At 51.6% G+C, this 26126-nt stretch overlaps 8 protein-coding genes across 8 annotated transcripts; 1 reads left to right on the top strand and 7 right to left on the bottom strand.

Annotated features, from left to right (window-relative positions):
- Positions 1–90: 90 nt before the first annotated feature.
- On the bottom strand, positions 91–1398 carry J4E84_006511 (uncharacterized protein; the record flags this gene model as incomplete). The annotated part of the gene is made up of 4 exons (XM_049389100.1): positions 91–273; positions 319–492; positions 541–922; positions 977–1398. 4 exons carry the CDS (start codon positions 1396–1398, stop codon positions 91–93), a joined length of 1161 nt encoding a protein of 386 aa, XP_049243374.1.
- A 1669-nt stretch (positions 1399–3067) lies between these two features.
- On the bottom strand, positions 3068–3489 carry J4E84_006510 (uncharacterized protein; the record flags this gene model as incomplete). Its single annotated transcript, XM_049389099.1, has 2 exons — positions 3068–3291; positions 3483–3489. 2 exons carry the CDS (start codon positions 3487–3489, stop codon positions 3068–3070), a joined length of 231 nt encoding a protein of 76 aa, XP_049243373.1.
- A 7938-nt stretch (positions 3490–11427) lies between these two features.
- On the top strand, positions 11428–12508 carry J4E84_006509 (uncharacterized protein; the record flags this gene model as incomplete). The annotated part of the gene is made up of 2 exons (XM_049389098.1): positions 11428–11431; positions 11550–12508. 2 exons carry the CDS (start codon positions 11428–11430, stop codon positions 12506–12508), a joined length of 963 nt encoding a protein of 320 aa, XP_049243372.1.
- A 2409-nt stretch (positions 12509–14917) lies between these two features.
- J4E84_006508 (uncharacterized protein) lies at positions 14918–17170 on the bottom strand (the record flags this gene model as incomplete). The annotated part of the gene is made up of 5 exons (XM_049389097.1): positions 14918–15455; positions 15520–16307; positions 16357–16707; positions 16764–16873; positions 16930–17170. The coding sequence occupies 5 exons, from the start codon at positions 17168–17170 to the stop codon at positions 14918–14920; spliced, it is 2028 nt and encodes a 675-aa protein (XP_049243371.1).
- Positions 17171–18300: 1130 nt separating this feature from the next.
- Positions 18301–19189, bottom strand: J4E84_006507 (uncharacterized protein; the record flags this gene model as incomplete). The annotated part of the gene is made up of 2 exons (XM_049389096.1): positions 18301–19106; positions 19183–19189. The coding sequence occupies 2 exons, from the start codon at positions 19187–19189 to the stop codon at positions 18301–18303; spliced, it is 813 nt and encodes a 270-aa protein (XP_049243370.1).
- A 1046-nt stretch (positions 19190–20235) lies between these two features.
- On the bottom strand, positions 20236–21571 carry ALT1 (alanine transaminase; the record flags this gene model as incomplete). Its single annotated transcript, XM_049389095.1, has 2 exons — positions 20236–21526; positions 21567–21571. 2 exons carry the CDS (start codon positions 21569–21571, stop codon positions 20236–20238), a joined length of 1296 nt encoding a protein of 431 aa, XP_049243369.1.
- Positions 21572–22207: 636 nt separating this feature from the next.
- ALT2 (alanine transaminase alt2) lies at positions 22208–23947 on the bottom strand (the record flags this gene model as incomplete). Its single annotated transcript, XM_049389094.1, has 2 exons — positions 22208–23860; positions 23942–23947. 2 exons carry the CDS (start codon positions 23945–23947, stop codon positions 22208–22210), a joined length of 1659 nt encoding a protein of 552 aa, XP_049243368.1.
- A 225-nt stretch (positions 23948–24172) lies between these two features.
- Positions 24173–25033, bottom strand: ALT3 (Cytochrome P450 monooxygenase alt3; the record flags this gene model as incomplete). Its single annotated transcript, XM_049389093.1, has 3 exons — positions 24173–24838; positions 24912–24919; positions 25030–25033. The coding sequence occupies 3 exons, from the start codon at positions 25031–25033 to the stop codon at positions 24173–24175; spliced, it is 678 nt and encodes a 225-aa protein (XP_049243367.1).
- Positions 25034–26126: the final 1093 nt, after the last annotated feature.

Raw genomic sequence — 26126 nt, 5'->3', positions numbered from 1 at the left:
AAAGGGAACTTGGCTGTTTCAGAGCCTGCGTTTCTGTTCATGGAATATCTACCTTGCCAGGCCTCATGATCGGATGCAAAGAATGGACTGTTACACAATCCCCTCTTCTTTCTCTCTCCTTATGTGTTCTCGTCTCGCTCGCATCGCGTTACCCGGAGTGAGCTGCTTCAAGCCGAGCCATGGCGAGTTGATAGGACTGGGTCCCGTGTAGATGAAGATGTCATAGAGGAAGCCTCCAAACGCGCAGCCAAGGAATGGTGCCACCATCGGTATCTAGACATGGTCAGAAAGAGCTATGAACGCCATCAGAAGACAAACCCAGAAGTAGTAGCCGCCAGCGGACCACACCTCATGACCATACCCGACCGCATAAGACATCAGTCTTGGGCTGAAGTCACGAGCGATGTTGATCGCATAACCAGTCTGCCAGCCGAAGCAAGACCCCAAGCCGAAGATCAGGAAGAATAGGCAGAGAGGAAACCATTTGTCGGACTATAGAACGGTCAGCATTGTCTCATTTATCACTGCTGTCAGTCGTACCTTCGGAACGCCATTATTGCTCGGATCCTTCAACGCGAAGATGACGAACATCAACAGTGTACTTGCGATGAACTCCGAGAAGAACTGGCTAGTCTTGGTAAGGAATGGCTGTGGGTAAGTACAGAAGATGTTCGCAGTAGCCTTCTCAGCCGGAGGCACTGTTCGCATCTTCCCGCCCTCAAACCAGTCGATGGAGCTGATGTAGTTCGCGTATACGATCCCAGACCCAACGAACCCACCGAGCATCTGTGCGGCGAAGTACATAGGGAACCGCCGCCAGGGCAGCTGACGAAAGATGCAGTTGCTGAGTGTAATCGCCGGGTTCAGGTATGCGCCAGAGTCGCCTGCGACGTACAGCCCAAGCATGACGCCCAGGCCCCAGCTTCTTGGTGTTAGCATACCTTGCGATCTTCCAATACTTCGATGTTCGACTCACCCCCAGTTGATGGACTGATACTGCCCGAACCCATTACCACCTGGAGCCGTCGTCTGTCCAGTCGAAAGCAACACCTGCGCAACCGCTCCATCACCGAACATAACCATTATAGCAGTTCCCCAGAACTCCGCGAACGGCTCCCTCATTACCGTCCGTATGCGCGACCAAAGCAACTCCGACGCCGCACCGTGGTCATGCTCTTCGTCGATGGGTGCTTGAGGATGCAAGCCAAGTACCGATCGCTTCCGTTGAGCGCTCGACGACGTTCGATGGGCCGAGAGTTCAGAGTTGGTAGAATGCGCCGAATACTGTGTTTGCGCTTGGGTCAGAGGTGTAGCACTCGTACCAGAAGTAACGCTGTGCAGGCGATCATCGGAGCGGTCGTCTGCCCAATCCTGTGTGATTGACCGCCCTGGGGCCATAGGTCCTTGAGATGTCATGCTAAACGCACGTCAAAGCAACACTAAACGAAGAATGAGGGACAGTCTAATCCAAAGCCTGTTGAGCCTCAAGACCAGTGCCAGAGCGAGGAGGGTACTAGCAGATGCACAACAAATAGTCTACTAGGCGGACAACGACTGCTTAAGCATGTCTCGTCGCATGCCCTCGGCTCTGTATACCCCGTATGCTAGAAGACGTCACAGCACAATTCCCCATCTTGATGCCAACGCCATTGGAAGCCGATCTCGTACTTCCCCTCATTCCACTAGTCAGATCTCCCGGATTAGGGGGAGGGTGCCCGCGCCATAAGCTTGGGACGTGACTGTTGTGCGCTAGGCATGACGTCTGTCAAGGCTGGAGGCGTTATTTCCGTGGGAGGGGCTGGGGCATGGGGATCTTCATGGGATTGTGGAATAGTGTGGTTAACTCGTGGTCGAATGGATAAAATTCTGGATATGTACCATTGCTGAAGGTGAAATCGGATTGAACTGATGTCCCATTATTCCCGAAGAAAGAAGTGGGCTCTGAATCTGGGGTGCAGATGCGTCCACGGGTCCGGCGATCGCGATGTCCTTTAGCGCGAAGTTTGTCAACCACCATCTAGTCAATGCTCGCCCATTGACCGCCTATGCCGTTCTCCTATTCTGATGTTTCCCATACGTTCTTTTTAACAAGTTACTCACATGAAGTACACCTTCTGTTTTGTTGATCAATATACTCACAAGGCTTGAGCAATGCAGATAAGCAAGCATGATGTCATCATGCTGCGCATGAGGTGGCAGCTGCCTTGTCATATACTCCGCACTCACCTACGTTCTACTCATCGAAACCTCAAGCTTTCATCTGATCTTTACTCGAGTTATTCCTCTAATGGTCATCTAAAGGCTGATACTCTTCCAACTCAGCATCGTCCGTATGTCCAAGGGGTCCTAGCCCCGCATTGGTCTACAGTGGCTGGTGGCCTTATTATCTGCACGAAGAGTCTCATACGCGTGGTCGCCCTCCAGATCGCACAAATTTGTCACGCCATCGAGATATGGTGCAGTGTGCACTTTGCAAATCAGTCGCAGACGCGATAGAGAAGAAGACACCCCATCCCAGAGAGTACGTGTAGGAAAATCGCGATGTCCAGGAGAACGCTGGATGTGTTACATGCCAAAAAATAGCGCTTAGGTTCGGAATTCATACATAAGCCAACTATGTAGGAGAATGGGTCGGCTTTGTCTACTACCGCAAATCCGATGGTGATTGGACGTTACGAATTATGGGCGAGAGAATCGAGGGTGAGGAGATACTTTCCGGTTGGTTACTCGTGGAAATTCAACCAATTCCAAATGCGTCCGGATTTTCCCTGTTCCACCAAGAAATCAACATCGGGGGCATTAAGACATGGATCAGTAGTTGCGAAAAGGACCACGGTGGCGTATATCATACAATCAAGAGCCCAGGGACTAAGATGCCGGATACCACAGACTTGAGATTCATCGACGTTGAGAAACTTTGCCTCGTCAATCAATCACAGCATGGCGGCGACTATCGATATGGTAGTACTGTACTGTATTGGTATCTGCCAGGCTGCCCTTTCACAGCGCGAAGTCCAGCATCATCAGGATGCGAGACGACGACAACGACTCACCCCGCCGCAACTATCTACTCCATGCGCTCTCCAGGAGCCAACATCTCCTCCTCAGAGTCAGACTCGACCTTGTCAGGAAGCCGTGTCTTCCTCAACTTCTTCTCAACCCTCTCCATCGCCTCACCCCCAACCGGCATGTCGGTGTCGATGGCCTGCTCGGTGGCCTTCATGTTCTTCCGCTCGGACTGGCGGCGGCCGTTGTACTCGGTCTTGCGCTTCCTCGTCGCCAAGACATCTTCTTCGTTCATCTATATATCGTTAGCATTTGTAGTTTGCAATCGAAATATCTTCAAAAGAAAAAAAGACTTACCTCAAGAGGATGCAGCAGATCGCGAATCACCCTCACCACATCGACCGTAGTCACCAAGTCAAGGTCCTTCTTGAACCTCTTGTTGATGTTCCTCAATTCTACCGCCGAATTGATCTGACTGCCCATGTAGTCGCCCTGGCCGTGCGTAAACTCCGACAAGACTGCCAGAGTGGCCAACAGGCGCAAGTCCCAAGTCGACGCGTCGCCGTCTGGACGGAATGTACGTCCACCGTACATGGGAGGGGGAGGGGGGAAGGAGGTCATGTCGACGCCCCAGTTCTCTTCGAGGAGGGCGAGGGAGGCGGCGGCGGGGTGTGTAGTGCCCAACTTGTTGTTGGGGATGCTTTCGAGCGTATCGAGGAGGTCACGTACGCTCCTGGGTTCCATGGTGACTTGCGGACCGTCGAAGGGCTCGCCGCGAATCATGTCGCGCTTCTCGGTGCGGGTGAGCTCGGAGAATGTAGGCATGATGTATACAAAAAAGCTTTAAAGTGATGATAGCTTGATTGTATGTGGGTGGTTAAAGGAAGCAGAGTTACGACCAGAAGAAGATTTATATGGCCTAGGCTCCAGTGCGTAAAAGTCCTGCAGTGAAGGAGGGTAGTGAATTCTCCTTTACTCTTACATTCACTTCATATTCCCGCCAAATATCTACACTTACTGCGACTGCAATCAACGTATACTCACCCGCTAGTACTGAATTAAGCAAGAGCAAAAATGACGCCATCCTTAAGTCTGAGTGAAGGCGAGTGAAAGACATCAAAGTGAGCAAAACAGAGCAAAAATAAATAATCACAACACTGCGGTAGACTATGAGGATCGAACTCACTCACCGAAATGGCTGTTATCAACGGTATTCTCAAGGTCAACCCAGGAGACGCATCCAGGGATTATTAGGCCATTCGGAGTCGTGTTGCGATGGAATACTGCTCAATTAATTAATATATATACACATATCAGAAGTCATGGGCGTTTTGGTTGTGGGGAGATATGGGTCGAAGTGAGAGCAAACGCGGTGGTGCGGAGAGTGAGCGCGCACATCAGACAATGACGCAAACGGCGCACACCAACCTCAGCGAGGAGGCTGTCGGTACATTATAGATTGACGGACAAGAGATGTCGATAGAGCGGGGAATATCTCATCTCAGTCCCAGGCGGTGGAGGTGAGTAGACAACAGAGCGAGGAGGATATCAGTGCGACCCCCAGCAGTGGAGAGCTAGGACATGAAGGACACTGAGGATGACATGGCTATGAGACATATTCAATCCGCTGTGCAGAACGTGGTGAAGTATACTAGGCTTTGTCATGAACAGTTTTGGCTATGACCATCTAAGCTTGCCCAGGTGTCTTTCTATTGGGGGAGGAGGTATTGTGTCTGCCAGTACACACGAATTCGATATTAACCGACGTGCAAAGACTCGATGAGCAATCGCCCTGCTGTCTAGCCAAAGATTACCATAATCAATCGCCTTGTTGTCCGGTTTAGGACTACTATAAGCAATCACGCTCCTGTTCTGTCTGAGATCAACGTAAGCCATCATCAACTTGTCAAGTTCAAGACTACTATAGGCAATTGGTCTCTTGTCTAGACCAAGGCTTCTATAAGCAACCGCCCTTTTATATAGCCTAAACTACGATACATACTCACCGTCTACCAGTTACAGTAGAGTAAGGACAACATGTTCTGCCTCTCAGGGACGTGCTCAGAAACAGACTTATGAATGATCGACATATCTGATGGTTGCGATATCTCTAATCCTAGGAATACCTTTACGTATGGGATGGTTGCGGGGATCATGAGTGGCTCGTCGGTCTCTGTCACCGCAGTACCAGTGTGAGCAATCGACGATGGGTACTTGGTAGAAAAGGTATAAGTATGATCTTCAAACCTCGCAACAAACTCCACTCACATCCTCAACAATATCAACGACAATCATCCGACTCAGGAGGACCATCAACATGCATTCCATCCAATCTATCAGCCTGGCGTTCATCGCCCTCCTCGCCACGGTACACCTCCCCTTTCCCTCATATTCTCCCAGTGCGCCAAATCAAAACTAACATCGACCTCAGACCAAAGCTCAAGTGAGCCTTGACGACGGTGGTACCTTCGGTGGCTGCCCCGGAGGCTGCTGCATCCCTGTCTGCAACTTCATCGTCGGCGACCAAGATTCTCTGGGCGCATTCGGAACAGTGGATTTTGCTGGCACATGCAAGCAAAACTTCGATATGAAGAACGGGGGTACTCAAGACTTGGATGACGACTACCAGGCAACTTGGGTCTACGAACAGAATGGGGCTGGTTCCGTTGCGATCGATCTATTCCGCAAGAGCGACAAGATTTACAATCGTTTCGAGGTTTCCAACTGCCAGTTGGCTAGTATTGGTGGGACGCAGTGCGCTCCTGCTGACGGAGGCTGTGTAAGTTCTGGGTCGTGAGAAGTGAGCGCTGTGCTAATGGATGCGTGTAGGACCTAAAGCTGATCCTCACTGAGGCCCAGGGTTAGAGGATTGACTGTACTTACGGCAGTATGTGGAAGATGTTGCTATTGAGATGGTGACAGGGTCGATGTTCATCGACTACTCGCCAAAAGCTTCTACTTCTCGGGTACAATCTTTTGGCACTACACTCGTTTTATGAACTACTATCAATAAATTGTCACTTCCCTGGCACATACCTTTGAGATGCGTTCATGTCTGCTTGTGTTCACTCGCCACACGCCTACCGCTATGCATATAACATATGCCGAAGTAGCTGGCGAAGCATTTTGTTAGTAGCGCTGATGTGCAGTTTCACATCAGACCAGGATCCCACCACCACACCACCACATCCCCATCGCCTCTCCATCTCGAGTATGTCTTCTTCTTCGTATACGTATGAAGAGACAAACTATGAAACACGCAAATCACATCTGACACACCCGTTGAACCAGTATCTCGGCTTTCGTGGGAAGAAAAAAGCATATACGCGGGAAAAGCAAAAGTCATACAGTAGCTACCGCACAACCGGGTAACAGTTTGCAGCGGCTCATGCCGATGCATATGCAAACTCTGTGGGTTTAAGCGTCTAGATGTGCGTTAGCTTCCTGTCACATGCTTGATTAACGTGTTGAGCGTGGTTGTGAGGGACGTTGAGGCTGTTGAGATGGTAGAGGATCTACCTTTCTGTCAATAGACTTGCTCGATATGAATGATGTGAACAACGTATTCCCACGAGAGTTGATGTACGCGGTTGAACGTATGGAGTAGCGCGGTGAAGGAGATGTGCGTTTTGGTTTGCCGGGTACCGAGATGGAGGAGGGATGGTGAAAGGCAGCCGCGGGGATATGTCGACAGGTAGGTACTTTGTATATCTCCAAGTAAACATAGTACGTTATCAGTACACGTTGATCACATCACCTATCTTCCCTCTCCTTAAAGCAGGAGAGAGGAACGGAATGCAAACTCTTGCCTATCCATGCCTTACCTGTACGTACACCGACATACCTGAACCCAGCAAACGATACAGAACAGCCGGATCTTACCTCACCGCCATCTTACACCCTCCTCCCTTATCCCTATACCATGTGGGACCTACGTGGTTGACAGCGAACGATCATACCTTTAACACCTAGCTACCTCCGTCCATGCCTCTACTCCTTCCTAACTTGGTCAAGCGTACCGTTACCCGTGCAAGTGTACCACTGAACTCATTCGTTCAGACCCCGAACAGCGCTACAACCTCAACTTCCTCCCTAGCCCCATTGTCCGTCGCATATACCAGCAACAAACTCGACTTGTCAGCGGCCTCCAACGCTACGCGGCGCCCGGGAGATGTCCAACCTGCATACCTAGGCTTTCGCGACACTGGATACGAAGAAGTGTAGAACTCCGAGTGGGGCCGTATATGAGCTGAACGATTGGCATGTATGTGAGCATGCATGTTTCACATTTCCCTTCTCTTTTGTTTCTGCTAGTGACGGCGGTGCCAGTGGCGGGGACGCGCCGCGCGAAACATGGACGATAAGATAGCGAAGAGCGGGCTGTTCTCGCGTGGTACACTACGAGTAGATGCAGGTAATCGGTTTCAGCCACGCTGTCTGCGCGCTTCTGCGAACGTGTGGATAGCTCGGGGACCGAGGGTCGGCATTGCGCGTCTCGCGACGGGCGGGAACTGCGAGGTCAGAACTTCTAGAGTCCGTTGACCAACCGGCCACGTGTGACTAAGTTGAACGGAAACTGTAGCATGAGGTTAGTTGTCCGAATGACATGACTTGACAGGTGTTGCGAGCAAGATGGACGTTGTGGTAGGGTAACGTGTGCTGCCTGGCGACGCTGTGGGCTGTGCCTCAGCACCGTTGAAATGTCAGATGCCTTTCTCATCGCTGCCAAAATGTCGCAACACTTTCCACAACAGCAACATTACCAGTCGCATGCAGCGCATAAGATAGTCGATATCATATCAAGCATAACTGTTGTGTTGTGTTGTGTTGTGTTGTGTTGTTAGTGCCGACTTTACATTTAATGTACTAGCACTAGACAACCTAGATAATCTAAATAATTAACTAAATAATCTATTACTTATAATAGCTACTTAGCTATTACTATAATACTTTTTTTATATATTTTTATTTTTATTCTTTATAATAATTTTATAACTTACTAAAATAGCTAATATTTATACTTTTTAGTTTATATTTATAAACTAACTATTTAAAATATTTTACTTTACTTAAGTAAGCTAAATACTAAGTAGTTAAAGTTACTAAATAAAATTTAATACTACTACTTTTTTAGTAATTAAAAAGTTTTTAGCTACTTAGTTTATACTTATAAATATTAGCTATATTTATATTTATATTAGTATTTTTAGTATATATATTTATATACTTTAATATTTATTAAAAATAAAACTATACTTTTAAGTATTATATAACTATTTAGCGTATAGCTAAGCTTTAAAAAAAGTACTACTTTTAAAAATAATAATAAGTTAGTAATAAGTAGCTTATAATTTTACTACTTTTTTTATTATAATAGTAAACTTTAAAAAAGCTAAAAGTTATAAAAAAATACTAAGTAGTAGTAATTTACTATTAAAAGTAAGCTAAGTATTTATATAAAAAATAGTAATTATATTAGTAGCTATAGTAAATATATTATATTTTTAAAAAGTAATACTTACTATAGTTACTTTTTATATTTTTTTTTCTTTAACTTATATTTATATATAGTAATTCTATTTTATAGTTACTATTTACTTTACTTTATAGTACTATAATAATATAAAGTAAAATAAGCTACTTATAACTTTTATAATATTAATAATTTTAATAAAAAGATACTTTTATAAATAAGAGAAATTGCAAGTATAATACACTGTTGTTAGTGCCGCGAACTCTTCACGCCCGCCCGGCACTCTGATCGGCAAACCTGATCTCCTGCGCTGCGCACGCAGCACCAACCGAGAACGCGTTTGATCGACAGGCACCACATCCGCACCAGCGCAATGGTGCCGACTCGTCCTCCGACCGAACCACGCTCCAACACAACTTCGCGCCCGCTGCCAATCCAGACTTTTTCTGACGGACTAGCACGCGCGTACTCAGAAACGTTCGGTGGCTTTGAACTTGTTTCGGCGGCTTAGAAAGAAGAACGTTGGGGCGTTCTTGGTGCCATTTGGTTTTTGCGTGGTAGCGAGATTGTGTTTGGGATTGTTGGGTGAGGGGTGCCTGTGAGGGGGAACCGCTGGTGCTGAGGGGAGTGTACATGGGTCCCCGCTACTATGGCAGATTGCTGTTGCTGTTGTTATGGACGACGATATTTGCAATCAACGCAAGTGCGTAGGGCGGGTTCCGCAACCCAACATTCCGCCTCATGGCGACATGATTGAGTCATCACTACGATCGATATGGCCACTTCCACCTCGATTCGAAGCCAGATACTACGTCCGTCATGTTGCATGCCTGCTGCCCGATCTGACCGATATCTCCACCCGCTCGCGTGTCTCTATGACCTCTGATCGCTTGTACCCTGTCAACGGGTGTGTAGTCGCAAAAAGAAGATTCTGCCAGGAAGCACTCTTCCATCATCTCGCAGCCAGTCGAGCATACAACCTCGAGGTATGACTGGTAAATCCGCTCCACAGCACCACAAATCCCTTCCACAAGCGAAATTACCTGTAGTTGTCTAGAACACATCCGCTTGTTGGTAGTCTTACACCTAGTGATGTCACACCAACCCGGCTCCGAGTAGGTATCGATAAGCGGGCAACACTTGCGAACGTCTTGCATGAGCTTTTCGTCGCCGGCTCCGCAGGACGTTGCGCTGTTCGTATGATTGGTTTGTGTGGAAAATCATGATGGTAGTGTTGTAATGTCCGCCAATGGGAAGTTTTGAGCGACAAATGCAGGACTTGTCGGTCCGGCAGATAATAGTAATCGTATGGCTGGCTGAACTAGAGAGCATGTGTGTCGCCTAGAGAACGGCGGCAGGAACAAAAGGTGTCCGCATGCAGTAGTGTTTCTGTGTAGCTCTTGGTTTCGCAATGTCTCAGTTGGCGCATAGAGGCTGTGTTGTTGCTCTGTGCAAGGGCAGGTTGCTCGACCAGATGTACAATGTCGAGGGCGACATGCCGCACAACCATGAAAGAACCAAGACAGATGATGGAAGCACAAACATGTCCGCGTCACTACTCTCGCTGGCCATGAGAGAAGGTCCAGCGGCCGGTGAGCAGAAGGTACACATGGTTTTCGCTTACCGGTCCGTTTCTGCTCAGAGGAGCGTCACAGGGAAGATCCAGCGAACAGCGACCCACCACGTCGTGTGAGGCTTTTCTGGTCACGGCTGGCGGTGTCGCTGTACACCGTACTAGCAGTGGGTAGTCTTCCAGATTTTCACCATGCATATACCGGCTACCACGTTGCGATAAAGAGCCTTATCGTCCCGCTGACGGCACCGGGGCTCCACAAACGTTGTATCGGCACATCTTGCTGATCCGTGAATGGAGAGAATCCTGCCTAGGTGCAGGTGGGCTGCAGATGTGGAAATGGGCGGGCAAAAAGTCGTCGTGTGGACGGTTGCGTCACGATCCTGCGGAAGGACTGCATGCCCTGACGGAGTTGGAGAGTTACGCATGCATAGCCGAGGGGGAAGACGTGTCCGGCTCACAGACTGTCGCGGCTGAATCGAGTGTACATTGTGTCTGCACACGGCAGTGACAGTGATAGATGAAGGTTGTGGACTCGTCAGGGCGACGGAGACTAGACTCGTTGGGTGAAAACACGTGCCGGAGTGTGACAGGAACACGCAGGCAACGCGGCGCCGATGTGTGGAAAACGTTCTGGAATCTGGAGGGTCAGTATCCACGGGCGGCTGCCCCAATCACAGCTGTTTGGGTTCCACACTGTGTAGATCGCAATTGCGCGGCCTTCACGACGTCGCCCGCGGGTGCTGAGTCGAGTGCCGCGCCTTGGGATTGCGCACTGTCGTTGTGAAAGTCGAGCGACAACTCTTTGCTTCCTTGCCGCTTGCGAGTCTGGCCAAGGGGAACGCGGCTGCGACAGGCGATGAAGCGACGAAGAGAGATCAAAAGCGGCTGAAACCTCGGAGCGCCAACTGTGCCTGGCTCAGGCACACCAATGAGAAGCGCCAGCCAAGTCAGGATCGCGCGCTATCCAGGGGTGCAACATCCGGTGCAATTGGCCCTGACTAAATTAGTAACGGGGATAGTCCGCAGCGCGCTAGGCCAATTCTGTCTCCCAGGAGATGAGATGGGGGCAGCCCGGCTGAAGGGCCACTTACCTTTGTGCCTGGCCGCTTGTTTCCCTTTTCCTCCTTCACCCCAACATATAATCCACACATTGTCCCTCTTTTTGAAAAGGCAAATTCGCGCGTTCACTCTTTCACGCCCGTCTTGCGCCTGCTAGCTCTCGCTCACCCAGTCACTCATTACTCATACCTCAACTACTCGTTGACCAACCACTACCAGCGCATCACGACACGCCGTTGAACGACGTTACGACCTGTCCGCAGTATAAATACCTAGCGCTTACCTCACTCAATCACCCTTACGCAACTTCACGATGCGTTACTCTTCCGCCGCGGTGCTGAGCACCATCGTCGTTGGTCAGGCTGCTGCTGCCAACCTCCACAACCGTCACGCCAGCTTCCACGCCCGTCGTCAAGCGTAAGTAATGCCTTCGAGTCGACAACGAAACCAGGATGCTAACTCTTCGCAGTGAGGTCAAGCGCAGCGCTGCCAACGAAGTTGACTGGAGCAAGGTCGCATACGATCTGAGCGATGTCGACTGGAGCTCCGTCTTCGCCACCCCTACTCCCACTCCTGCTCCCGCGGCTGCCCCCAAGGTCGCTGAGGTTGCCGACTACAAGACTCAGGCCGAGCCCACACCTTCCTCCACCAAGCAGGAGCCCACTACCACCAGCGCCAAGCCAGCTGCTACCTCTGCAGAGTCTAACGACCCTCTTGGTGACCTCGGCGACGCTTTGGACAACGTTGGTGACGCTATCGGTGGACTCGTCAGCTCCATCTTCGACGATGTCCAGGACTGGGTCGAGGAGCTCGGTTGCAAGAAGGGAGTGAACAAGCAGTCACAGTGGGATGGTATCTGGGTCGGCGGTGACAGCAAGTGGAAGGCTGAGTTCATCAACGACCGTTCCGATCAAGACATGCTCCTGTTCTGCTGGAGGGCACTCGGCTACTCTGGCATGTCCGTCAAGGCCAACCAGCCCGACATCTCAGTCAAGATTCCCGCCGGCAAGTCCCTCGAACTCTCCTGGAAGGAGGGTGTCCCCTCCGCTTGCGCCCCCGTCTTCCCCGGCTACAAGGATGACGGCTTCCAAATCAACAACACCTGGTGGGAGGTTACCTTCGGTGCTCAGGGTGCCTTCGATGTTTCGCGCAACATCAACATGAACGGTGACAGCATTAGCTCCAAGGGCTCCAAGTGCGTCTCCGACATGAACACCTGTGTCTTCAAGTGCAAGAACGGCATGGACACCTGCGAGCAGGGTTCCGACTACGACCTCTTCAACTGCAACTCCAGCGGTGGCGGCGGTGGTGGCTACGACCCAATCATGGCCGGTACCGGCGGTGGTTGCTCCATGGGCCAGAACGGTGAGACCGTCAAGGTTGTCATCTCCTAAACGCTTCCGACATGAACATGCTTGGAGTTGGATTGCGCTTTGGGTCATTTTGTGTATTACTCTTCGCCATATTCCCCCTTTGTACCTTGTCGACCTGAACGTCTCCTTGCCTAGGCAGTCATCTTGACTTAGTTGCCTGGCAAGATGCCCACGTGCACTTTGGGTAGTGGTCGCAGGTCCATTCGCGTTACTCGTCACGGCTCTTAGCGGTCTATGTGTATTTTGTAAATGTTTATTGTTAGTATCTCGCAAATTCGAAAAGCCATAAAAACTACATCACCTTTCTTGCTTGATTGAAATCTAACCCGAAGCTCGCGATATTGCACGCGTCATCACGTCTAATTGCGTGCTGCGATCGGCGTGGTTCCCGTTCGGGACTATCCTGGTTCTCCAATATTGACGCTCAGACATAACGTTTGCTGCTATCTCCAAGGTTGTTGCGTTCCTGGACCAGGACTTCGCAAGCAAATTTCCGGCCGTGGAGCGTATTGCCTGGGGTAGGTATGTATAGCCGTTATTGTTGCACAAGTGGAGCGATTGTCGCTTCACGATCCAAATCTCGCGTGGTCCAGGATATGGAGGTGGCTGTGATCAGAGGCCGCGTAGTCTGTTCGTAGCTTCGATGCATCGTTGGGCTATTAGAATATAGCGCTGGCTTAACGAAGCGATAAGGCGACCCGACGGTGGATCGATCGACTGCGACGACTCTGCGCGCGTCTCCCGATTCTGTTTTCGAACGACCTGTCTGTTGGTGTGTATCGCGCGTGCCTTCGGTTGGGTGCCGCATTGTTGGTGACGGTGGCACGGTGGTTAGCCAGGCCTGGAGGTTTATCCGCAGTGCGTGTGCTCACCCTCCCTAGGCGAGGTGTAGGATCCAGCGAGCGACGGCGAGCGAAAGTCGAAGAGCGATGGCCAGAAAAATTCATCAGAAGGTAGGAACGACCCGGTGAGAGTGTTTTGAGCGCGGCAGCCATGGTGTCAAAAGGAGGAAGTCGCAACACGCGCGTAGAAAGAAAACGTAAACACCCGACCAAAGAATCGAACCTCGCGACACTGTCTTGGATTGAGTCACTCACAGTAATCCCGGCAGATGTACAAAAGACATGTCTGGCGTTCCACGCTCTGCGGGAAAAGACGTTGAAGTAAGAACGCTCGCAAGGGGAAAGCGCAACCACGGCACCAAACGAAAGAACCCCGCGTGACAACGAAAGAGAAAGGAAGAGTAAGTATCGAGTAATTTGATGGGCTTGATCATCAGCAGAGTCCTGGAGCATGTTCTTTCCACACGCGACACGCAGACTATGAGTAAGGAAGGAGCAACAAAGACACGATGCACGTTAGCAAAAAGAAAACATAGAAGGGAAACCCCTCACTCAAGTACACGAACGATACGAGAATATGGCAATGACACTATCGAATATTCAACATCCCTCTAGAACCTCGGTTTCGTTGGTACACCAGCTCGCCGGACCTTTGTCCTGGTAGGCTAAGCTGGGTAAAGCGGCACATGCGATACGAGAACCACGAGGAAGGAGCCTTCTAGATGCGGCTGTCAAACGGAAGACATGGGCTAGATGTTGTGTCGCAGTTTATAGTACACATACAGTTAGATTCTGGTAAGTAGAGATGTTCTAGAGTGGTGGATGCTCCTACCCTATGTATCATGATCTAGCCGCCCCTACGGACGACAAGGAGGCTACAAAAGAACCTTGGAACTCATCCAAACGCGTCACAAAACCCACATTCACAGGATTCACGAGAAAGAATGAAAATACGCATCGTCATCGTTGCTGGTAGATTAGCAGTTCGCTTTTTGTGGCGCGCGCTCGACTGACGACGGTGAAGCACATTGCGGTCTTTGGCCTCGTAGTTATGTGTAGGTGGTTTGCAGTACAGTCCACACCATCTTCGACCACAGACTTGAGACGATCTGTGTCGAGTTGTCCGTTGAGAAAGGCCTTGGTTCCAAAAGACTTGTCGCAAAGAACGCAAGAGAAGCGCTTGAAGAAGACATCCGACTGACGCTTAGCGACGCTGTTCGACATAAGATTTGCTACCCTTAGTCGGCACGGATGCGAGCTGTGTATTACATCAATAACCAACCTAGGAGTCTACATCGTCCTAAGAAGTAGTCGCGTATCAACATTCAACATGGTGTATGCAGCAGCATGCAACACGAATTCAAACAACACCAGGCATCATTGAAAGGATGAAGTGATCTCATAAGTATCTCATTCCATGTAAATACGCCCATGACTGGTAAAGCAAACTGCGCATATATCTGAGTGCGTCTAAGCAAGCTGTGTCCCCAGCGCGAAAAGTGCTTTTCTACTCATACACGTGGGTGCCAATGCAACCAAAATACGACATGAAGGATGCAATATATATGGCGACTCTACAGTCAACCATCTACAACTCGTCGTGGTCATCGGGCATTTCATCGTCACCACCGGGGCCGCCAGCGCCGTAGAGCTTGGAGGTGATGGGGTAGGCGACGTCGGACAGCTTCTGGAACTGCTCGTCAAAGTCCTCAGCGGCGGCCTCGGCGGCGTTGCTCTCGAGCCAGTCCTGAGTCTCCTTGACGGCCTCGAGGAGAGACTCCTTGTCCTCCTCCTCGATCTTGCCACCAAGACCCTCGTCGTCGTTGACCTGGTTCTTGAGGCTGTAGGCGTAGTTCTCGAGCTTGTTGCGGGACTCAATGCGCTCGCGGTTGGCCTTGTCTTCCTCGGCGTACTTCTCAGCCTCCTCAACCATGCGCTCAATGTCTTCCTTGCTGAGACGGCCCTTGTCGTTGGTGATGGTGATGGATTCACCCTTACCAGTGCCCTTGTCGATAGCGCCGACCTTGAGGATACCGTTGGCATCAAGCTCGAAAGTGACCTCAATCTGGGGAACACCACGGGGCGCGGGAGGGATGTTGGTAAGCTCGAACTTTCCAAGTTGGTTGCTGCAGACATAGGTTAGCAAATCGATCTTTGTAGTGGACATGCAATGGCGCGGTAGATACTTACTTGTCCTTTGTCATGGCTCGCTCTCCTTCGAATACCTGGATCAAGACTACGGGCTGGTTGTCGGCGGCGGTGGAGAAGATCTGGCTCTTCTTGGTGGGGATGATAGTACCACGCTTGATAAGAGTGGTCATGACACCGCCAGTGGTTTCAATACCGAGGGTAAGAGGGTTGACATCCATGAGAACGACGTCGCCGGTGGCGGCGTCACCGGTGAGAATACCACCCTGAACAGCAGCGCCGTAAGCGACAGCCTCATCGGGGTTGACATCCTTGCGGGCCTTCTTTCCGAAGTACTCCTCAAGCATGGCCTGGACCTTGGGAATACGAGTGGAACCTCCAACGAGAACAATGTCGTCGATTTCGCTCTTCTTCATCTTGGCGTCCTTGAGAACCTGTTCAACGGGCTTAAGGGTCTTCTTGAAGAGGTCGTTGTTGAGCTCCTCGAACTTGGCGCGGGTGAGGGTCTCGGAGAAGTCCTTGCCCTTGAAGAAAGACTCAATCTCGATCTTGGTGGTCTTCTGGGAAGAGAGAGTACGCTTGGCCTTCTCAACCTCGCGCTTCAACTTGGACATGGTCTTGGAGTCCTTGGTGATGTCGACGTCGTTCTCCTTGTTGTACTTCTTGGTGAAGTAGTTGATGACACGGTTGTCAAAATCTTCACCACCGAGATGAGTGTCACCAGCGGTAGACAGGACCTCAAAAACGCCGGATTCGATAGTGAGGATGGAAACATCGAAAGTACCACCACCGAGATCGTAGACGAGAACCTGGCGTTCCTTCTGGTCGGTCTGTGGTGCGTTAGCTGAGTTGCTCCAACGGAGGATGCTGATGTCTTACCTTGTCGAGGCCGTAAGCCAGAGCGGCAGCGGTGGGCTCGTTCACAACACGGAGAACATTGAGACCAGCGATAGTTCCGGCGTCCTTGGTGGCGGCACGCTGAGCGTCGTTGAAGTAGGCGGGAACGGTAACGACGGCGTTCTTGACAGGCTCGCCAAGGTAGCTCTCGGCCACCTCCTTCATCTTGCCCAGAACCATGGCGGAGACCTCCTCGGGGGTGAAGGTCTTCTCCTCGCCGTGAACCGCAACGGAAACCTTGGGTTGACCGCTCTTGTTGACGACCTTGAAGGGGAAGTGCTTGATGTCATTCTGAACAGACTTCTCCTTGTACTTGAGACCGATGAGACGTTTCTGCTCCACAGTCAGTATGCCAGCCTTGCAACAAGGGTATACGGGAGTGTACGTACGATATCGAAGATGGTGCGTTCGGGGTTGGAGGCGAACTGGTTCTTGGCGGCGTCTCCGACAAGACGCTCGTCATCGGTGAAGGCTACCCAAGAAGGTGTGATACGGTTACCTGGAGAGGACACATGTCAGTTTGGGTGTGTGAGATGGTCGAGCACGCAGACTTACCCTGGTCGTTGGTGATGATCTCAACCTTGCCGTTCTTCATGATACCGACACAAGAGTAGGTGGTTCCCAGATCGATACCGATGACGGGGCCGGAGACACCATTGGCGTCCTCCTTGATGGGCTCCTGGTCCTGGGCGTGTGCTGTCTTAGCCAGCATCAGACCGCCGACAAGGACGAGGAGGAGGTAGAAGGCAATGGACCATGTTGAGCGCTGGTTGGCGCCCCGCGAGCTTCGTGCCATTGTGATGTGTGTGTAGTCGTCAAGACTGGGGGTATGGCCTAGATGCCAGGTGCAAGTGCGGGCGTAACTCTCTGGGAGCTCGCAATGTGTGGAGTAGACGGGGCTCTCCGGGTATCGCTGGGAAAGAAACAAAAGGCGAGTTGCGGTGGTTGCAGTTGCAAGGTGAGTGGAGGAGGGAGGGCAAGTAGCGGTGGGCGGCTACTGTTATATGGACACGTCGTGGAAGTATTTCGAAAGAACACCTTGCGATCTCGAGGATCTTGCTCCGCAAACGGTCTAGCGCGCACCTCGCCCATGGCCCGTTCACTTTGCCCCAACCGCCCGCATCAGCCTCAATTTCACCTGCGTTTGACGCAGCTGGCTACAGGACACGTGTAGTTCGCTAGCACTGTGGTTTCACTGCGCCCGTGTAGCAGGTGTGACTCCGCGCTATGCAGACCTATAGGCCACAGTAGCTTCTTGTGCAGACGATGATGGGGAAGTCGCAGCTCCGTCGTTATCTGCTATCGTGCCTCTAGGCCAATTTACCCCTCCATCTAAGCGAACGCGAACATCTACAAACCTCGGTGCTCTACCATCTCAACGTCCAAGTCGCGAATCAATCCATCTGAATTGCAAAATCGCCGTTTCCTCCATGCGCGAACCCCAGCCAGTCTGAGTCGCTGCGTCGGTAATCTCGGACACGGCCCTCGTTGTCTGTCCCAAGTTCCAGGTGTCCTTCCGGTGGTCTTCCAGTCGCTAGGCAGACCGATCTACACGAGACACCGGCTCCACCGCACCGCCAACACCATTCACCTCGATGACTCCTTGGTCGATATGCAACGTTTCCTCAATCTTTTTGCCACGGGTGTGAACACGCTGCTTCAAATCTTCATAGCTGCCTAGCAGAAGGACGGATCAAAGCACCCTGCCCACCGTGCACAACCAATCACCATACTTGCACATGTGAAAGGACTCGCCTGTAGGTAAAACTGGCCTCTTTGAAAGCAAGAAGTGCGAAAAACACCATAGTGCGTTGTTTGATGCTCCATTCCGGAATAGCTTGAGATTTGCTCAAGAGAACCTTCGCGACCGTTCCCCTGTCCCACTCTGCCGATCAGCCGCTTCGCCGACACAACCATCGGAACTCGTCACCAGGCCTTTGCCAAAGTCTCCCTGAAAGTACTCAGTATCTCAGCCCACCGCGCACCAGACCTGCTCTTCCACACAGCCAGACCGAGAACGCCGACACCCAGGGCGGAGGGTATCGCCTTCTTGGCAAACCTTGTCGCAACGTGTCTGAAAAACATGTCCTGTTTCTGCCTTACCCGCTTCACATGCTCGTCTCTCTTGTTCTTGACAGGGAATGGCTCCTCTGGCACCTCTTTCTCGAGGAACTCGCATAGCGGCTTCCAGCCATCCTCCAAGCGGAACTCGAGCAAGCGCTCGGCAGGCACCGCAGCACGGATTTCTGCATAGTGTTTCCTATATCGATCCTTGGCAACCCGCCGCATCTCATGCACATTACGCACGCCATAGAAGCCCAGCATGATCTTGCGAATCGTCTTGCCGCCATTGAGACCGTACAGTGGTCCCAGTACGTTGATCACGAGATCAGCGCGAAGCCCCCATGTCGTGCTGAAGATGGCCGCCTCCATACTGTCGTACCACTCGTCGATATCACGTTCCACCAAGATTAGCTTCGCCTCGGGATAGGCTTCTATGAGCTGCGTCGCGAAGAACGAGCTCATGTCGGTGACGGCCTCATAAGGCCCAAAGATAACGTCCCAATCGGCGCGTGTGAAAGGTGCGCCTGTATAGGTCGGCAGCGAAGGGTAAAAGGCATCGCATGCTTTGCTGAAGAACTCCCACTCAATTGGGGAACTAATGGCCTGGATGCCGTGGTGCACGCCTTGATATCCGAGAATCTCGAGAGCTTGAGTAATGGAGGCCGACCCTACCCTCGCTTCAGTCAGCTTCTCCCGACGGCTGTAACAATAGCAAAAGCAAACGTTGGAGGAACCCACCAGTACGCGTCATCCCCAATGAAAACACCTTCAGCTCTCGCTTTGGGCGGTCGGCAATGGAGGTTGGTGTTGCCATGGCTTAGACCAAAGCTGGTCTCAATCACGCAGAATGGCCGACGAGTGAAGATGGTTGGGAGTGGGACAGAAGGTGATATTTCTTGACCATTGTAAGCTCGGCAGAGAGGTGACTATCCCAACTTGCTGCCCACCGTGGACCGTGGTAAACATTCCATACTCATCTACTGGACCGCCTACCACGTGGTCAAAGGAGTGGTCATCTTACTTGCCGCTGTCTAACTCAAATGTGAGCGCCGAAGAGCGCCCACTGCTATCAATACGATCTACCGGTAGACCCCATCCTAGTTCCAACACGCTCGGGCCGAAGTGTAACGGGCCGAGTAAAGTGCCACTGCAAACGCATCGCGCATAATTGGTCTACACTCCAAGAGTACAACGGAACACGCGCAACCAACATCCTGGCTTGGTAAGAATGTTATCGAAAAGACAGGCTTTCTGCTGTCGAATCACATGAGGTAAATCAACGATATCCGGATCTGATACACGCACACACATCATCACCCGTATTCACCGTATTCACCGTATTCACCGTACAGGGCGTACTTGGCCGTCATGAGGCCTACGCAAGCGTTCTGTACACTGTTCTGACGCTGCCGGTATGCATAGCCTTATAGATTTACGTGCTGATACAACAGATGCTCAATCAAGTTCTGACTACCGCTTCGGCCTGATGGAGACCATGAGCGGCTTCTTCTCCCAGACCAAATACGACTTTTGTGTGATCCACCACTTCTCACTGTTTGGGCTGAGAGAGATGTCAAAGTTCCAGAAGAGCTTAGCCAAAGCCAGTCTCATCTCATTCATAGCCATACTGGAAAACCATGAAGTCAGCAATCGTTCCACCGATACCGAAAAGGGAAAGAGAGATCTTACGTTTGTCCAATGCAATCATGTCTACCATAGGAGAAAGGACGAGATGCACCTCGGTCATCACGAGCAAACTCCCCATCTTTCGTCTGCAGCCACCTCTCTGGGATAAAGTCAAGAGGCCGATGCCAGTTCCATGGAGCGTGACAGGCTGAGAGATTGTGCACGCCTACAGCTGTCTGTTGGTCGACTAGTCAGTACAAACTCGCCACGGCCGAGACGCGAACAAATACTTACACCTCCCGGTACCCATTTTCCATCTATCTCCTCTCCACCCTCTGGAACCCAGCGCGGCAAAGCTGATGGCGTAGGCGGCGATACACGCATCGACTCCTCGATGCAGGCCTTCAAGTAAACCAGCTCACCAGCAGCAACCATGGTAATCTCCTCTTCGCTCGCAAACCTACCCCGCACCTCGGCAATGACCTTCTTATAAGCGTCCGAATGCCCACAAACGAAGAATACAAATGCGCTCATCGTATAGGTAGTCGTGTTACTGCCCGCCACAATCAACGCGCTCGCCATACCAAAAAGATCCATGTTACTCAAATTCTCACTCTCGTTACCAAGGATGTAGCTCATGAAATCCCGTCTCTTCCCTTTTCGGGTGCCAGCGCGCTCCTCATCAATCCGTCGCTGTACCTTTTGGAGGGTGAGTGTTTGATGCCGCTTCCGCGCCTCCATGGCCGCTTTGGGTGCCGTCCATTTGAGTATCCACTCGATATGGTAGTACGTAGCGAGTTGATACCAAACAATGCTTTTGACGCGCGACCCAATAACGTCAAGCCAGGGCTCATCGGCGCGGTCGAGACAGCCGGCTGGTTGTCCAAAGGCCAGGTCGCTCATGATGTCGAAACTCAACAGGCTGAACCAACGGAGGATATTCTGCTCTACAGCATGATATTGCGGTTTCCGTAACTGAGCAACAAGCCGATCAGTGTGGTCCCGAAAGAAATCTTCTTGATCCCGCAAAGCGCGTTCACTAAACGCTGGCTGAAGCGCACGCCGTAGTACGGCATGGCGCTCAGGCGTCTCGGTAACGATACTACGACGACCGTTCACGACCGCAGGAGCGATTCCACGGCCATCCAGACACTTTAGAAATTCGCGTGGTGGGGGTGAGCCGTCGATCTTCTTCAAGGCTGTGCTGCTGGTGTAGGATAGCTCGTCGGGTGCGATGCGTATCACGGGGCTGTTGTAGTAGATGTGCATGTCGCGGATGCGCCATGCGAGGTCGCCGCGGAGGTTGACATAGTGCCAGGGTAGGCGGGAGATGGCCCAGAGTTTGGGGCCTGGGAAACGTGAGAGGGGGTGGAGGGTGAGGTAGTAGAGGGAGCGGAGGAGGAAGTAGAGTATGGGCTGTGCGCGGTTAGGATATAGGAGCTTATTGAGGGTATCAGAGGTGCTAACGTACACTTAGGAAGAAGAGAAGGGCTATAGTGAACAACATCTCGGCGTTGAGCTTGGTGTTCGCTCGTTCTGGTTCTTCCGCTCAAGTCTCAGACAATGAGCTTCATGGCCGCACACTCAAGGTAGTGGCATCGACACATATCTTCTTTCTTGTACGTAAAGCGAGCCAATCACTTCCACCTCGATTGCTGATTCTCTTTCGTTCGTAGGGTAGTTCTGGTATCGTTGCCATCGTCGCAGATGTAGCAGTCGACGAGCCAATGGGAGTAAACGTACATCCACGTGGCTGATCGACTTACTGTGAGCGTCTGATCTCGAATGTGACTCCACTCGTTGTTCTCGATATTGTGACCCCACGCGGCTCCTGCTCTCGGCGCTACTAGTACTTCGATCCCGCATTCGGTCCGGCCTCGTTAGTGACGCCTAGTCGCCGTTGATCGTTGTACTGACTCGGGAGCTGCATGGCATCGTTACGAGGGCGGTGTTGATGGAAGAGGAAAGAACGAGGGCTCAGCGTATATTCTGTCATGAGCGTTGGAGTTCTAAGTTAGGAGAGGTCGAGAGAACACAGCACGTGACTACACTCACACTGGCACCACCATGCAAGAATTGAGCCACAGTTGAGTCAACCAATGAAAATGACGCATCAGTACAGCTCGTCTAAAGCAACCACAGTCTACTCAACAGCAACCCTCAATCTACACAAAACCGCCTCCTCCCTCTTTACTGGACTCCCTGGACTGCACACCACCGTAAAATTATGCCAATCCCTCTCTAAATCCACATCCAGTCCTTCAATAACATCATACCTCTGCAAGATCCTCACAATCACATACCCCGCCTCGGTAAGCGCAAACTGCTGCCCAATACAGATACGAGGGCCCCCGTTGAACGGGACGTACTGCCACGTCGACCCCGGTCTCCTCTTCTCCCAGCGTTCAGGTACGAATTCGTCGGCGTCTTCACCCCAGAGATCTTTCCGGCGGTGCAGGACGTGCGTGCTAAAGTTTACTTCTGTGCCGGCGGGGACGAAGATGGGGAGGGTGCCTGAGGGGCCGCCGCCAGTGGGGAGCGTGGTGTCGCGGATGGCGCAGCGGGAGTTGAAGGGGACGACGGAGTGGAGGCGTAATGTCTCGTTAAGAATATGTTGTAGATAAGAGCAGCTCTTGAGTTTCTCGAACGTGATACTCTGTCCAACGATGGTACTTGTGTAAGATCCAAATTCCGCCAGAATGACTTCACGTAGCTTGTTGTATACTCGTGGGTTCCGCACTAGACAGTAGAAAACCCATGATGTAAGTGATGCCGTCGTATCCCGACCTGCGGCTAGCAGACCGAGAACTTGCTCGCGGACTTCAGCGCGGTCGGCACAGCGCGATCGCAGTGTTTCGAGGAAGTCGTAGCGGAGCGACGAAGAACCCTGTTTTCTCGCTTGGTCTGCGGCATCGATAGCGCGGTCGACGAAGGTGTGGAGAGTGTTGATGCATTTGTTTAGTTCGGTGTTGCCGTAGAGCCAATAGAAGCTTCGAAGGCGCATCCTGATTCCGAGGATGGTCAACATGCGCTCGAATGCGTGGTCGAAGCTTTCTTCATCGTGCTGGTCTGTGTCACTGTCCTTCGCTTTCTGGTCTTCCGCGAGCAGCGCATCAAGCGACCCCGTACTCATCCCCAAAAAGAACTCCGTCGCCGAATCCATCGTCAGCTTCGGTAACAACGCCGCCAAACTGACCGGTGCTGACCACGCTCTTCCTTCCTCATCAACCCTCAAACCTCCCTCTTTTTCCTCAATAACTCGTAACAAACTTCCCACATGCCCCTCCAACACCTCCAGCCGACTCACATTCTCCCTACTAAAAAGCGGCCGCATAGTCTCCCTGGCCCGATGCCAAGCCACCCCATCAACAGCAAAAATGCTGCGCCCCAGCGCCCGTTTCAAATTCGTGCGTCGAGCTGTGCCCATGATGAAGTCGTCGAATTGCGTGGCGAGTAGGGCTTGGATGTTGCGTGGCTCGGCGGTGATGAGATTGGTGGTGCCGAGCAGGGATATCGCCCATGTGTACCGGTTCATGGCCATGAAACGGGAGAAGACGAAATCGGGGGTGCGTTGCTCGCGGTCGGCGAGGAGACTGCGGCGGATGGTGTCGATGCCGAAGGGGAGGTGGTAGGGCTCGACGGGGACGGGACCGCATCCTAGTTGACGGCTTTTGATGTAGTCGCGGAAGGGCTTGATCACGAAAAGGTTAGCTATGTGGATGAGGAGCAGGAAGCCAGCTCCTAGTATGAAGAGGTGAGTTTGCATGTTTCTGTGTGGGTGCTTCTGTAATCGAAGCTGCGTTGATCTGACAGTGCGCCACTCTCAGTTTAAATATGCTACCGAGCTATTCATCCTGACGCACCAATCTTGACCCACGTGCATAACACTAAGCAGGGGATGGTTATCCAGTCGAGTTCCTGGATTCTGAGCTGGAAACCGCGCGCTTGGCGTTGCTTGTGGGAATGGCCGGGAGCGAGTCATTGCGTTTACAGTGCATGTGCGATCATGATCGCATCACGGTTATATTTTCGATACCTCGCTATCTACATCGCTATACGCAAGGCATATACATCAAAAACACCTGCATGGCTTCATCCTCGGCTGCTGTTATCCATTCAGATCAGACACAGGCGTTAGCTGGACCATCAAAGGCAGCTTCTCCCACACCAAGTAAGTGCCCTGCTTGTTCCACCAATCGTTACCAGGATCATAAAGTTCCCAATCAAAGAACCGTACCAATTTCGCCATCGTAAGCGACATCTCGGCATAAGCCATAGATCGTCCGATACAAGCCCTCTGACCGTAGGAAAACGGCTGAACAGATGAACGGTCATCGTCCTTGAACTCTTCGGGTGCGTCATCTAACCAGCGTTCCGGATGAAACTCACGAGCCTTCTTGAAGTTGCGCTCAGAGTGTCCGGCTGCCAGCTGATTGACAGCAACGGCATAACCACCGGGAACCCATTTGCCCTCAATCATCTCACCCTTTCCAGGAACGAAGCGTGGTAGTGAGCCTGGGGTTGGTGGGTAGAGACGCATACCCTCGTTGAGGCAAGCGCGCAGGTACTTGCAGCTCGTCACCGCTTGGAGTGTCATGTCTGCGCGGTTCTTGAACAGGCCACGTATCTCTTGCTTGAGCTTCTCGAGTTTATCTGGGTTACGCAGGAGAAGGTATGTCAAGCCGGACATGCCGCCTGCCGATGTGCCACTGCCAGCTACGATGAAGTTGGAGGAGAGCATGACCAGTTCAAGGTGGTTAAGCTTCTCGTCGTTCTCGAGGATGTAAGACCTGATCAGTCACTGAGTCAGTAGTGTTTCGACTGGGTAATGAGTCGATCGAGCTTACATGAAATCCTTCCCAGGGTTCTTGGCTTCGACACGCGCCTTCAACTTGGCTTCTGTCATCGCGATGTGCTTCTTCCTTGACTCGGTGACGTATTTCGGGGTCATCCAGTTGAGCAGACCCATGAAGCCGTACTGTACGGCAAGCTGGAACCAGACGATAGCCTTTGCGCGAGCGAGAATAGCTTGTATCCACGGTTGCTCAGGGTTGTTCACGCAGCCTGATGGTTCGCCGAAAGCCAGGTCGGATACGATATCGAATGCGACGAGGTTGTACCATGTAGTCATGTCGACGGGTCCGTCTTTGCTTCGTTCCTTCAGCTTTTGGACGAGGTTATCCGAGTGGTCTTGGAAGTAACTCTCTTGTTCGCGACTAATATGAGATCAGTATTGTCATACCATGCCTGCATCTCGATGCATAGACTCACAGCGCTCTCTGACTAAAAGCCGGATCGATAGCTCTTCTCAACCTCAAGTGTCGATCTTGATGCTCAGTCATCAAGCTGCGTTGGCCACCTATACTCGCAGGCGCGATACCTCTACCGTCGAGAGCCTTCACAAACTCAGGGTTTCGCTGTCCGTATATCTTCTTCCACGCTCCCGAAGTCGTGTAAGAGAGCTCATCAGGAGCGATACGCACAACAGGGCCGTATTTGTCGTGAAGCTCGCGAATCTTCCAGCTGATCCGACCCTTCATGTTTGCGCGATTCCATGGTAGACGAGAGATGGCCCAGAGCTTCGGGCCCGGATAGCCAGCTAGAGGACTGAGATAGAGGTTGTATACGACCTTGAAGAAGACGTGTAGCAGGATCTGGTAATCTTTGTGAGCTCATGCAGAAGCCAAATTAGGATTCGCGTAGACTTACAAGCACGAAGATACCGGCGGTGATGTTTCGCAATGTCAGCGATGGCACTTGGCGTAATTGTTGCCATAGGCTATCTGGTATGAAAGCAGTAGCCATGATGTTGTGAAGTTGCCAAACTGTGACGAAACTCAGAGCCTGCGGTTCGAAAGCCGGGGGATGAACAGCTCAGCCTTCTCCAGCTCATCGCCCCGTTGAACGCTCAAACTGCCGGAGGCCTCTACCCCGACGTGTTCGATCCATGCGGCATTTGGCAAAAACCTCTAATTCCCTTACTATCGCCAAACGTCGCACTCGCCGACCGATATGCAGACCAGAAGTAACCAATTGCATCCCCTCCATTACGCACGCTCTGC

Source organism: Alternaria hordeiaustralica (assembly GCF_023758085.1).
Source record: "Alternaria hordeiaustralica strain BMP 2776 chromosome Unknown scaffold_12, whole genome shotgun sequence".
In the NCBI taxonomy this organism is placed as follows: Eukaryota; Fungi; Ascomycota; class Dothideomycetes; order Pleosporales; family Pleosporaceae; genus Alternaria; species Alternaria hordeiaustralica.
Note: the sequence above shows the minus strand (reverse complement) of the source record. Positions and strands in the feature narration are given on the sequence as shown.